The following is a 12,967-nucleotide window of genomic DNA, read 5'->3' as shown; positions in this document are numbered from 1 at the left end:
AGAAAGATATTATATAATGATAAAAGAGTAAACTCACTGAGAAGACACAATATTAAATGAGTATGTACTTAACAGGAGAACTCCAAAATACAGGAAGCAAAAGCTGACAGAACTGAAGAGAAATAAAGAAATGCGTAGTTATATTTGAAGATCTGATGGGACCATGAGGATATCATGAGACCATTAATCCTAAAATCTTGGCCACAGTTCCTCTCAGGAGGGGCTATGCAGATTGGTTCTCTCTGTTTCCACAAAGAATTGGCCCTGCTCCAGAGAGCTTAAAGTGAGAGTGACTCCATGTTCTGTGCTGTGAAGATCCCACCCTACCCAGATATGGGGCTGCGAGAATGACCGGACATCAGCTATGTGTTGAAATTTTAGAGAAAACCAGTAGTAATCTTCCAGCAATATCTCTCTGAGAAACCTAAGCAAATTCAATCATAGCATTAAGAGTTTATGGGGGACAGGTGTTTTCACATTCATCATCCACTCTCCCACTTCTGGTAACTGTGTCCAGTTTTATGTGAGAAAATATACCTTTTCTTCAGCTTGAGCCATAATCAACTTAAGTCAGTAAGTATAGTCCATCCTCCTGACTGAGGTAATTGGTCAGAGATGGGCATACAACCTAGTGAGAGCCAATGAGATGCAAGGATATACTTGCTGGGGCTTCTGGAAAAGAGAACTTCCACTCTCCTCCAAGGGAACCGCCAGAAAAGAGGATGTCCCGTTAGCCAGATGATGTGGTGAGAGGATACCAGAGCTGGCAGGCTGCCGGTCATTCTATTTGATATCGTGACCAAAAACCTAGCAGTATACTGTGTGGAGCCCGAGCGTTGAGCCTACATGGCTGAAGGCAGACTGGAAGGACAGATAGAAAAGGGTCTTTGATATCCCTTGAGCCTCTGGTTCAAGCCTTACCTAACAACAGGATAGCTGCTCTGGTACCTTCATCATGCAAGGGAATCCTCTTTTTTTTTTTCTTTTTTCCTCTCAAGTGAGAGTTGGGTTTTCTGTCATTCATAACATAGAGTCCTAACACGCAATTTATCCCTTCAACCCTCTCTAAACCCCGTGTCTTTCTCCAAAAAATGAAAACAAAAGGCATGTGATTCAAGTGTTTCTCCTTTTAATGCTGAATAGTATCTTTACTTGTAGAAAATGATGATGTACAAATACTTTAAAAGACGAAGCTGGGTATGTAGAAATAATAATCACTTAATGAGCAATACGGACACAAAAGGGAATCATTCAGAATTTAAAACTGAGAGCAAAAGAAAAAAGCTTCCCATTTCTGTTTATATAGAATGCCATTAACTCAGCTTTTGCTAAAAACCTTGAAAAGCGTTACTCAAGCTATTGCCTGCTGGGAGGGTATTTACCACCATCAACCACATATACTTCTTTATGTTTTTGAGAAATATTTGACAACTAAACATTGCGTCTATTTAGATGTACAGTGTGATGATTTGCTGAGATAAACATGGTGAAATAATCACAGTCAAGCCAGCTCACATATCCATCACCTCCGAGAGTTCTTTCCCTTTTCTTCTTCTCCTTTTTTCGATTCTTAAAGAACAAAAATAGATTCAGAAGGCCCAGGTCTTTCCAGACCCAAGGAAAGAATGGTTTCCAAATTCCTTTGTGGGTTTTGCATTGCCAGCTCCTTCAGGAAAAATTCTTTAAGTATTCTGGAAAGCACAGTCATGCCAAACCTCAGTGTGAAAAGATTCAAACTATCCAATGGAACAAGGATTAAGTACTTAAATTCAGGGAGTTCCTAAAATGAAAATGTTTTTATAGATAAGGATTAGTTTTATGAAGAGACTAAACTGGGGTTCGTTCTGGGTAGAGGTGAGATTCAAGAGCTTGGTCTTCATGAGGCATTTATCAAGGACCAGCAAAGGGACTCAGAGGTGAAGGAGGCACAGTCCTTTTCAGGCAGTTGTCCCTGGCCTGGTAGAAAGATGTCTTCTATACCCAGGACTCTCATCCAGAGTAATATGTAGAGGGGCACAGGGGCACAGTGTGTGAGGAAGGTTTGCGGGAAAGAGCTATCACGTCAGAGAAGCTTCCTGACTAGGTGGTTTTGGGGAACAGGGAGGATTTCAGCATGTAGCTTTCTGAGCTGGAGAGAAGAGCATGAGGAAAGACACAGAGAAGCAGAAGTACAGAGTGATTAGTGGTCCAGCTGGGATGGGACCTGGTCATAGAATTACCTTCTCTGAGGGAGCTCTACTGGGAAAAGGCTTAATTCACCATGAAGACCAACTCAGAGGCCCTCAGTTAACCTGGGTGATAGACCCCCTATCAACAGTCCCAAGAGGCCATGTACTCGTAAAAAAGGGCAGGGTTTAGTGGAGAAAGGTCTACAGACCTGGGTTTGACTTTGAACTCTCACTTAATACCTGTGTGAGCTTAGGCATTCACCTAACTCTCTCAGGCTCAGGACCCAAGCATAAAGTGATGAGAATAATATCTTTCCTGTGTACCTCCCAGGATTGGCATGAACATGAAGAAAAACAGTGGAAACAGAATAGCACTGTCAAATACTTCCTGGTAGTTCTCTGTCTCACCGTATATGTGAAGCACCCCCAGAAATATTATTAACCTTTCATTACTACTACATAAGAGACCCTTGAGGCCAGGGGCCATGTCTTCTTCAGGAAAGGGAACATAGAATACAATTTTTTTGAAAAGATACTTGATGAATGAATGAGTAAATGAATGAATAATGTTCAGAGCCCTCCAACTAGATCACAAAATGACTCTCTTAACTCCACTGAACACCTGTGGACTGTTCTTTCACTTTTGGGTTGTTTGACCTGGTGGAGGCTCAAAGTTAGTTGTGATCAGTTGGTGTCATGGTAGAGAAGAAAGCCTGTAAAGGTGGAGTCATGGACGTTATCTGCATAGAGCCCATAAGAGTTCCCATCCCCATACACCTGGAGCCAGACTTGATCGCCCACTTCCAGATGGAGGAGCACAGAGCCAGAGGCCTGGTCCACATTCTTCTCCTGGTACTGGTCATAGGTGAAGAGCATAGCCTTGTCTTTCTTGTAGAGGCTGACCTTGACATCCTTCAAGTAGACCGTGATGTGGTAGGAGAAGTAGTACAGTCCAGGAATGTTGCAGTGGAATTTTCCAGTGGTGCCATCATAGTGGTTTTGCAGATTGTAGAAGATTTTGGTAAAGCGAATGGGAACATTGGGGACAGTGACTCGGCTCTCCAATCCCACACTGAATGCTGACCGGTACACATAGGCACTCTCTCCAGGTTCTCCTTTCCTGCCCGGGATGCCTGGAAAGCCTCGGGGACCTTCAACCCCAGTTACTCCGGTTTCACCAGTGTCACCCTTAGGACCTACGAGACCTAGAGAATTAGAAGACCTCAGTGACCATAAAGAACAGAACTCCTGCCTTGGTTAGTTCTAACCTAAAACACTGTCCCTGTGACCCTCACCCACAACCTGCCTGACTTACAGAGCAAAGAACCAAAGGGAGCCCTCAAAGAGGTGAATTATACCTTCTCCTTCTACATCCCCCAGCAGGCTTCCATAAATTCATCTCCAACCTTATTTCCTATGTCTCCATCACAGACCCTCCATCCTGCCAACCCTTTATATGCTAGCTCGACCAACCATACTTTTGCTCTTCTATACCCTCTGTGCGGGATGCCCTCCCTCCTTTATTCTGTCTGCCCATCCTTCAAGGCCTGACTCAAGCCCCGCCTCCTCTTTAAAGCCTTCATTGTTAATCCAGTTCTTCATGGAGAACATTTCTCTCTGTTCCATACGTTGGGCATTTGTCCATATTCAGTTTGGCATATTTGGAATCGACTTTCTTGTAGTAATCCTTAACAGCCTTGTGCTTTAGACTTATCTTCTTTTTTTTTAAGTTACTTTATTTTTTTAATAAAGATTTTATTTATTCATTTGACAGAGAGAGAGACAGCCAGCGAGAGAGGGAACACAAGCAGGGAGAGTGGGAGAGGAAGAAGCAGGCTTCCAGCGGAGGAGCCTGATGTGGGGCTCAATCCCAGGACTCCAGGATCACGCCCTGAGTGGAAGGCAGACGCTTAACGACTGAGCCACCCAGGCGCCCCTAGACTTATCTTCTTAACTCACCAAGAGCTCCCCAGGAGTAGGACTGTGAGCTACAAGGATGAACTGAGTGTGAATGCCACTGGGTAGAATGGGAATTAAGTGGAAATGAAGGGAAACATGAATGTGAACAGACGGAAGAGTGATGGATGAGGCGGGGATGGGAAAGGGTACAGGGAATGTGATGTCAATAGGGCAGAGTTGAGGGTACTGGTTTTATAGGTATGACCTATTCTCACAACCAGAAGACCAACCCAAAATTCACTTCAGTTTACTTATGGTTCACAGAAAAAAAAATTGCTTCCTCCCTGTGTCTAGGCCTTTGTCAATAGCTAATGCCCTTGTATAGTTCCAGAAGCCCTGCTCTACCCAGGAGAAGTCTACGATGGAGGAAGCCAAACGTCTTGCTCTTACCTGGATCTCCTTTCTCACCCTTTTCACCAGGGGTGCCATCTCTGCCATCACGGCCTGGGGTCCCATTGTGTCCAGGATGTCCTGGGACGCCTGCCAGCCAACCTGCGCAGGCCCCCTTGGGCAGGGGAAGCCGGACTCCAGGCCCTTCTGTCACAGCGTCCTGGCCGTGAGTGGGCAGGACTAGTAGCAGTAGAACCGCTCGTAGCAACAGCATCCTGAGCCCTGGAACCCAGATCCACATTGTCAGCCACGTGAGCGGACCCCACACAGCACGCTCCGTCCAGACCTACATTGGACTCGGGCCATCTCAGCAGCATCCACTTCTGAGACCTGCTCTCTCAACACTCACCTCTTCCAGAAGACTTGTCTGACTATTTCCAACCACCTTGATCTCTCTCTTTTCTGAAATTTGCAATATTTAGCATTATTCTTTGTGTGTAATCTCATTTCCTCAACAGATTGTGAGTTCAGTGAGGGCAGGACAACGCTCTTCCAACTGCCTCTTATCTGAGCACAGGACCAGGCTCCTTGGACCAAGTTCTGAGAGTGCATTTGTCAAGAATCTACCCCTTGAGTTTTCCAAGGATGATGACTCAAGTCATCCTCTTCAATTCTAAACAACTTCTCTCTCTCTCTGGCTCCTTCGTTCTTCTTCTCTACTTCCCTCCCTCATTTCTTTGTTCCTCCTCCTCTCTCTCTTTCATTCTCTTTCTTCCTGTCCCCATCTCTTGACTCACACGTTAGACCATTTGGTTTATTGCATAGGCTCACACACATGTACACACACATGCATACATACACATGGATGCACACACATATACACACACTTGCACAATGCACACACACACACACAGCCTCTTCCTGAGTTAATCAGACAACCAGAGACACACCATCTCATCAGGATGACACTTTGCGGCTGACCCTCTGCCTGGGCCACCCTTCACCGCACCTCATCACCTGCCTGATCCCTCCGCAGCCTTCAGAACAGCGTTGGGATGTCTTCTCTTTCAGGAAGTCCTCCCTCTCCAGTCTGAGTTGTTGGTTCCTCCTCTGCGCACCCCCAGTGCCCTTGCTTACCTCTAGCGTTGCACGTCTTGCACTATCCTATAATTCCTGATTTGCTCATTCATTCCCCCCTTAAACTACAAGTACGGGGGCAAAGCCTAACATACTACAGCACAGAGTAGGGACCAAATAAATATCTTTCTAAGGAAGAAAAGAAAGAGCAAGAGAGCCAGAGAGAGGAGAGAAGGAGGGAGGAAGGAAAGAAGAAAGGAAGAGGGGAAGAAGGATGGAGAAGGGAGTGTATTTGAAATATGTATTCTGGGAGCCCCAGGAAAAAGCTCAAGTGGCACAGGTGGCCAAGGACATCCTGCCTCAGAACTGTTCCTCCATATCCCCCTCCCAGAAGATGGTCCTTTATGTATATACGGGTCCCCTCCCAGCTTCTGCCTCTGATATTAGGGTGATCTTGGTCCCCCAGCTCTGATAGCCAGGGTCTTAGTCTCCCCAACCCTCTGTCACCAGGGAGTTGAGAGAAAACATCACAGAAAGGGGAATAAGTCCTAGGATCCTGGATCACAGGCATTGCTAAAACCTTCTGTGGCATTTAAAAGATGCTTAATCCCATGAACCTGATTTTAAGTTAAACACAGTTCATGTGTGTTTTTTTACTCCAAAGATTCACGATTTTCCATCAGTTTGTTTGTCTTTCAGAGTTGTACAAAGTCTCCAGAATTGGGTTTGGCTTCAGGAGACAGCTCCTCTGTGATGCAGGAAAAACCTCTGACTGGGGATTTTACCCCCCCCCACACACACGATGTGCATGGTGGCTAGAATCCCGCCTCTGTGCCCCATCACCTGGGCTCTATAGTGCCCTCTCCATGAGACACAACCAACTCATCATTCATTCATTCATTCGTTCATTCATATATGTTCATGTTTCAGATATAGAGAGAGATGTAGTTATAGATACAGACATACACGCACATGTAGTCAATAAAATCAGTAACATAAACACTTTGTAAACTACAGAAAACAAAAGGATCCCCAGTCCTAAGGCTTCCTCTCTTTATTTTTAAACATAATGAAAAACACACTTTGCATAGAATTATCCCCCCCATTTTTGCCTTGTCACTTTCTAGTTGTCACGATCACTATTTTAAATGTGTGTGTGCCCGTTCATCAAGTGGGTACACTTGACCATTTCTATTGTGTTGAACTTTTAGCTTACTTCCACTTTCAAGTATTATTTTAAAATCTTTAACTAATATCCTTAGTTATATAGCTTATCCCCAAGTTATATTTTGTTACGACATATTCCCAGAAGTAAAATTACTGGGCCAAATGTAGCAACATTTTTAAGGGTCTGGATGTGTATTTCCAAACTGCAGTTTGTTACACTGTTGCTAGGTAGTGTGTTAGTGTGTGTAAGAGGCTCTATTAGCTACTCTCACCAGCAAAATTTTAAAAACCTATTTTTGCTGTTGTTAGTTTAGTGAACAAAAGAAATGGCACCTTGCTATTTTGATCAATAGTGAGTTGTACATTTTATTAAAAGCCTATTTCCTAACTTAATTTCCTCATTCATGATACATCCATTAGTGGTTTTGTCACTTAATTTATTAGGGACACAAAGTACTTTTGAATCAATTTGTGTGATGTTTCCTTTATACGGAAACTTCATCATAAATGCCATGACTATTTTCTCTGGTGATTATTCTGTAGATTATTCTTTTGTTTACCCTGATTTTTACGTGACAGAGTTTTCGTTTTTACAGTCAACTCTGTTGCTATTTTTCTGTTTCTAAGTTTTAAACAGTTCTTAGCCCTTCCAGCTCTTGGTAAATAGTCTATTTTATTGTCTTCTATTGTTTGATATGTTTTAAATTTCATTCTTTAGTTCATCTTTGATATTTTGTTTTGGCATAAACTGTGATCTAAAATACTCAGATGGTTTCTATTTCAAGACTAGCTGTTTGAAGACACCTTTAGTTAATCCCTCCCCTCTCTATTGAGCTGCTGCATCATTTAGTAAATATCAAGTTTGAATATGATCTTATAAGTAAAGTGAGAATTGAAAATTAGATAGACTTAGAGAGAAGGGGGGAGAGAGGTCATAGAGCAACAGGTGCTGCCCCTTGATGGTGGTGAACCTCTAGCCAAGGCTCCTCTTACCATCTACATGTACCTTTGTCGCCCTCTACTGGATTTCAAGGGCTCAGGCGGGTGCAGTCAAAGACGGCTGGAAATGACGCACAGCCTAGGCTTGGCTTGTCCCAAAATAAAAAGAAAGAGGTAAGTTAAATTAGAAGCCAAGGAGGGGAAACCAGCCAAGCCCCTTTCGTATTTAGGAAGAATACTTGTTCTGAGGCTTTTAAGACTTCATATGCATTCAGTTTCTCACTATTTTTCACCTTCCTCCTTTCTCCATCTAGGGTTAGCATTACAAGTCCCGAGAAGATCTCTGAGAGGTTGTGTGCTTGCTTTCCCCCCCTTAATGAGGAGGGCAGAATCTATGAGGCTGTGCTCTTTTCCACAGGGAGATAGGAAGAGAGAGTCCAGAACATGAGAACTGGTGGGGGCAACTACAGAGGAACCCAAAGATAGATTGGGGGCTTTCTCCAAACTGTTGGGGAGAGTGTGAAGTCAGAAGGTCTCTGGAGTTCTGTGGCTCCTCCTCCTCTTTTCAAAGTCAAAATTCTCTTCTCCCAGCCCAAGGGAAGGCATTCTGTCCTCAACACTTCAGTATTATGGATGGATTTCTCCAATGGCAGGGACAACCAGTCTGGGTTTCATGACAGTGGCATGGGTGGAGGTACTGAGAAGAGGGGTGGCGGGAAGATGGGTACACCTAGTTTTGGGTGGAAAAATCAGCAATGGATAACAAATGAAGGTCAGTGAGGAGATGCCACTTTAAAAAAAAAAAAAAGTCGGGGCGCCTAGGTGGCACAGCAGTTAAGCGTCTGCCTTCGGCTCAGGGCGTGATCCCGGCGTTACGGGATCGAGCCCCACATCAGGCTCTTCCTCTATGAGCCTGCTTCTTCCTCTCCCACTCCCCCTGTTTGTGTTCCCTCTCTCACTGGCTGTCTCTGTCTCTGTCGAATAAATAAATAAAATCTTAAAAAAATAATAAATAAAAATAAAAAGTCTTCCAAAATTATCTGGGCTCTTTGTTTAGATAGGGCAATTGTCACACTTTTCTTTGGAAAGACTTCTACAGGAGAAAACATTATTAAACAAAACTGTAAACTAAGACTCAATGGTGTCTATAATGAAAATTTTATATGGAACATGAAGCTAAACCCCAAGTTCCGCTCACAATTCTGTTTTTGCAGAACTCCATTTGTAAAGTCCTTACCTCACTAATGTCTCATTTCATCCTCACAACCATTCTGAGAGACAGTGGGGAGCAGAACAGGATCACAGGCTCTATGGTCTTGGTGCTTGGATGAGAATAATTTGTTCTTACCTGTAACACGCGTCAGTCAAACATTTGTTGGAGGATTAAGTGGCACAATCCGTATAAAGTACTTAGAACAGTGCATGGCCCATGTCAGTGCTTAACGAATGTTAGCTCTGACTGTACCCATTTTAGAGAGGAGGAAAGTTATGTGACTTGTCCAAGATCCTAGAGCTTTTATTTTTTTCAATATTTTTACTTATTTATTTTTGTGAAGGGGAGAAAAAGAACACGCAGGGGGAGGGGCAGAGGGAGAAGTAGACTCCCCGCTGAGCTGGGAGCCCAATGTGGGACTCAATCCCAGGACTCTGGGATCACGACCTGAGCCAAAGGCAGACGCTTAACTGACCGGGCCACCCGGGCCCCCGATCCTAGAGCTTTTAAATGTAGAAAAGCTGGAGATCAAATTCTGGTCTTCCAAAGCCCCGAAATGGACTCTCAGGCATAGTTCAGAGGAGGAAACAAAAAGCATCAGGATCACACATCTGCCTTTTCATCTTCCACTCCATGGGATGAGGGCCATAAGGGAAATAGCTTGGGAAGCCCTCCGGATTAGGATGCAGGTTCCCTGGCTCTAGGCTCCACCATGAACACGCTGGGTGACTTACGCGCCCCCACCTCACCTCCCGGATCTCCTGCTCTTCGCCCGCAAACGTGATTGCTAATGATATTAATCCTTACCTAGCCTATGTCACAATCTTATTGTGAGACTCAATTGACTAAAAGTATGAAGTATTTTATAAACTTCCACACATATAAGGGAAGGGAAGGGAAATGAGCAAACATTTATGGACCACCGGCTACAGACCCCCACTCTACATCCACCTGCCCTCTCATCTCATTTCACCCCTACTACTCCAGGAGGTGGGACTCAACTCCCACAAGAGCAATCCCAGGACCAGGGAGGGTTAGTAACTTCTGCCCATGCATAACAAGGAAAGGAGTGCAGGGGTGCAATTTAAAATCCAAAGCCGAATTCTTTCTACTGCACTGGCTTTCATGGTACACTGTGTATAGGCAGGGATCCGTCCATTTGTAAAACTGTATGAGAGGTTGGTCATGATGTTCTCTGGATCCTAAAGGGCCGTATTATGACCTCTTATTTTCATATGTTAATATACATGAGAAAATCCACTTTGACCTGCTGGAATTTCAGTAACAACAGCAGAATCTTGTGAAATGCAGGATGGGGTCTCCTTTGGGACTGGGAGGAAACAGAGCATTAGGTGGGGAAAGAGTCACCAGATCTGGTGCCAACTCTTCCAGCAGGAAAGGGCACTAAAGCACAGATCACTAAGTCCCTGAGAGCTGGAATGGACCCCATACGCCGTCTCACCTCTGTCCTGCTTTTACAAGCAGGAGGTTAAAGGGAAGGAAAAGGATGCATTTATTAGAACCTCATAGAGGCCAGCTCCCACACGAGGAGCTTTTACCCATTATTTATTTTATCTATTACTTATTTTAATCTTTACAAGAACTCCATGAAGCAAGGAAAATAATCCCAACTTTAAAGATGGGAAAAGTGAGCGATTAAGAGCATGATCCCTGAGGCATTCCTGGTCTGACTTTCAAACCAGTAAGCTTCCCATCACATTACACGGCCTCTAAAAAGCCTTCTCAGACTCAACTTCCTAATCCGCTAAATGTGATCACATGAGGGACGTAGGAACACTTTGAAATTGGCAAGGGTGCTTTGGAGTAGAGATTGCATAAGGCACTTTGAAATGTTATTTCATGTAACCTTCCCCATAGCCCTGCTCTTGATTCCACTGTAGAGAAGATTCTGAGACTTGAAGAGACCAAGATACTGGCTTAAGATCACGCAACTCTTAGTAGAAGTGCTGAGTGGCTGGAAAGGGGAAAAAAAAAGGAGAAGAAAGATCATGCAACTTTTTGGGTTCGATGAAATTGCCATTTGTAAAGGTTAAAATGGTAGAATACTGGCAATTTCACATGGTACAGCCTAATGATGAATGACAGGGTCAGGAATCTACTCAACTCTGGCTGGCTCCCGGGAGGATTACCTGAAAACCTTCACTCAACCCTAGGAGAGCTGCCCGCGTCCCATGCCCAACACACGCACGCATGCATGCACACACATGCACGTACACACACATGCATAGATTCTCAAGGAACTAGCAAAGCAGAACAGTCCTCTAATGCATTTTACATCAGTCTCTCTTCAGATGAAAAAATTCCTGATTGAAAACTTCTACTCTCCAAAGCTTCGACTTCCTGCCCTCCCCCAAGCGGGGCCACTAATCTCCTGTCTTGACATGGAGTCAGTGGAAAGTTTATCCCTGGAACTACCTTAGAAAGGACAAGAAGCCAGTCCCGTGTCTCTCTTTACAACTCCTCCAGAACTCAGGGAGGGAGGCAGCAAGGACTGCCAATTAAGCTGCTTCCAGTTCTCTGCCTCAAGAACAAAGCTGACACTCCCATGCTCCTTTGGGCATATTCTACGAGCATAAAGGGCTCCCCTGCTCCCCCACCTCATCCAGAGGAACCCACCTTACCGCCTTTGGAGGGAGTCACCAGGAGTGAGATGGCTGCGTCCCCGATGAAGCTTGATCTGAAAACCAGAACCTCTCCACACCAGGGACCCACACCCGCTGACACAGGAGGGCTGGACTGATCTCTAAAATCCTTCCCACTCTGACCTCTGCCTCTACACTGGAAACAACCAGAAGCCTCAGGTGTAGTGCTCCCTGGGGCGAGCAGGATTGGGCTTGGCAAAGGCCAGGCAGACCCATTGGTTTCTGTCAAAAAATGTCATCTAAAAATAAGATTTTCATAAGTTTTCAGTACATTCCAAGCTCACTTTATCTCATTTGAATGTCTCAATCATCCTGTGAAATACCCCCACATCTGTGTAGATATCCCCGTATTTACAGATTCCCTCAATCCAGACAACGATTATGTCTCACTCATCTTTGTATCTCACTAACTCTACCCAGTGTCTGGCCTTACAGAATCTGCTCAATCAATATTTGCTGAGAAGAATCAAGTGGTGGAGCTAAGTTCTAGACTCAGCCTGAGGTCAGAGCTCAGGTTTTCCCCAAGCTGCCTTTCCACGTGCTTCTTTCTTTGCCTACCCAGTCAAGCTGAGAAGTGAATTATTTCCTTCTCTTCTTATTTAATTGAACTCTATCACTGGGCCATCCCTCCCTCCTCATTGATCCCAGTCTTTTCTCTGGGTAGACCTCTCGCCACAGAGTGAATTGGGCAAAATTCAAGATGGCCCCAGGCATTTTGATCATAGGAACAGCCCCTTTTCTCTTCAAGCTGTGGGAGAATCAAGGAAGAAGCCCAAGGCCTGTCTGCTTCCACCAGTGCTGCCCTGGCCAGAGTTTTGCCTGTACCCACCTGTACCCTCTATGACAAGAGAGCCTGGGCAAACCCCAGCCAGAGGCTCCATTGCAAGGCAGCCACCCCCACCCCCAGCCTGGAACTGTAATCGACTTGTTCTTACCCTCAGGTGTAGAATCAGACAAACTGCAGTCAGGATGGAAATGAGGAGATGATCCAGCCTCAGCAGCCTGGTACTCAAGGGGGGCAGGCAGTCCCCACCCCACAGTTGTCCCTTCCCATTGGCCAACCCTGTGAGGGCCAGAGGCCAGTGGGCGGGCACCCTCCCCTGGCAATTGCTTCAGGTCTCCACTCTGGGGAACCTGCTGCAACCCCCCTTGGGCTTAGGAAGTTGAGTGGACCCTCAGTCACGGCACTCACATTCTCTTGGCTCATATGTTTGCTTCCTACAATAGCAAGAGAAGATGGGGCAAGGGTGAAGCCCAGAAAAAGAAAAACAAGCCATCTCTGCATCAGAGGGCGAAGCTTCCTCCTGTAAAACGAATTGTCCAGTGGTTCAGGAGACCCCTCTTTCCCCATAGATTTGCCCTAATAAGACAGCGACACCGATTGCCACCACCACACTCCTGCTCGCTGTGCACGACAAAGTGCGAGATTGTGGGGTCCCAACAGAGCACTT

General features: G+C 45.1%; 1 protein-coding gene across 8 annotated transcripts; it reads right to left on the bottom strand.

Annotated features, from left to right (window-relative positions):
• Positions 1 to 1,112: 1,112 nt before the first annotated feature.
• Positions 1,113 to 12,656, bottom strand: ADIPOQ (adiponectin, C1Q and collagen domain containing). Of its 8 annotated transcripts, XM_057306914.1 has the most exons (6): positions 12,452 to 12,491; positions 11,491 to 11,755; positions 8,878 to 8,988; positions 7,695 to 7,789; positions 4,518 to 4,739; positions 1,113 to 3,373 (listed from the first exon to the last, which is right to left on the bottom strand). In XM_057306914.1, the coding sequence occupies exons 5-6, from the start codon at positions 4,729 to 4,731 to the stop codon at positions 2,853 to 2,855; spliced, it is 735 nt and encodes a 244-aa protein (XP_057162897.1). In that variant the 5' UTR covers positions 4,732 to 4,739; positions 7,695 to 7,789; positions 8,878 to 8,988; positions 11,491 to 11,755; positions 12,452 to 12,491; the 3' UTR covers positions 1,113 to 2,852. The 8 variants fall into 8 exon arrangements, with proteins under 8 accessions (XP_057162897.1, XP_057162898.1, XP_057162899.1 ...); XM_057306915.1 differs by lacking the exon at positions 8,878 to 8,988; XM_057306916.1 differs by lacking the exon at positions 11,491 to 11,755 and having other exon boundaries at positions 12,452 to 12,488.
• Positions 12,657 to 12,967: the final 311 nt, after the last annotated feature.

This window comes from Ursus arctos, unplaced genomic scaffold (genome assembly GCF_023065955.2).
Source record: "Ursus arctos isolate Adak ecotype North America unplaced genomic scaffold, UrsArc2.0 scaffold_4, whole genome shotgun sequence".
Taxonomy (NCBI): Eukaryota; Metazoa; Chordata; class Mammalia; order Carnivora; family Ursidae; genus Ursus; species Ursus arctos.
This window is presented reverse-complemented; position numbering and strand designations above follow the sequence as displayed.

Coding starts and splice junctions, on each gene's coding strand:
- ADIPOQ (XM_048214722.1), bottom strand. CDS start 12,397: ATGGAGCCTCTGGCTGGGGTTTGCCCAGGCTCTCTTGTCATAGAGGGT. Junction 4,740..11,495: donor GGTGACTCCCTCCAAAGGCG/GTAAGGTGGGTT, acceptor TCTGGGTTCCAG/GGCTCAGGATGCTGTTGCTA. Junction 3,374..4,517: donor GGGTGAGAAAGGAGATCCAG/GTAAGAGCAAGA, acceptor CTAATTCTCTAG/GTCTCGTAGGTCCTAAGGGT.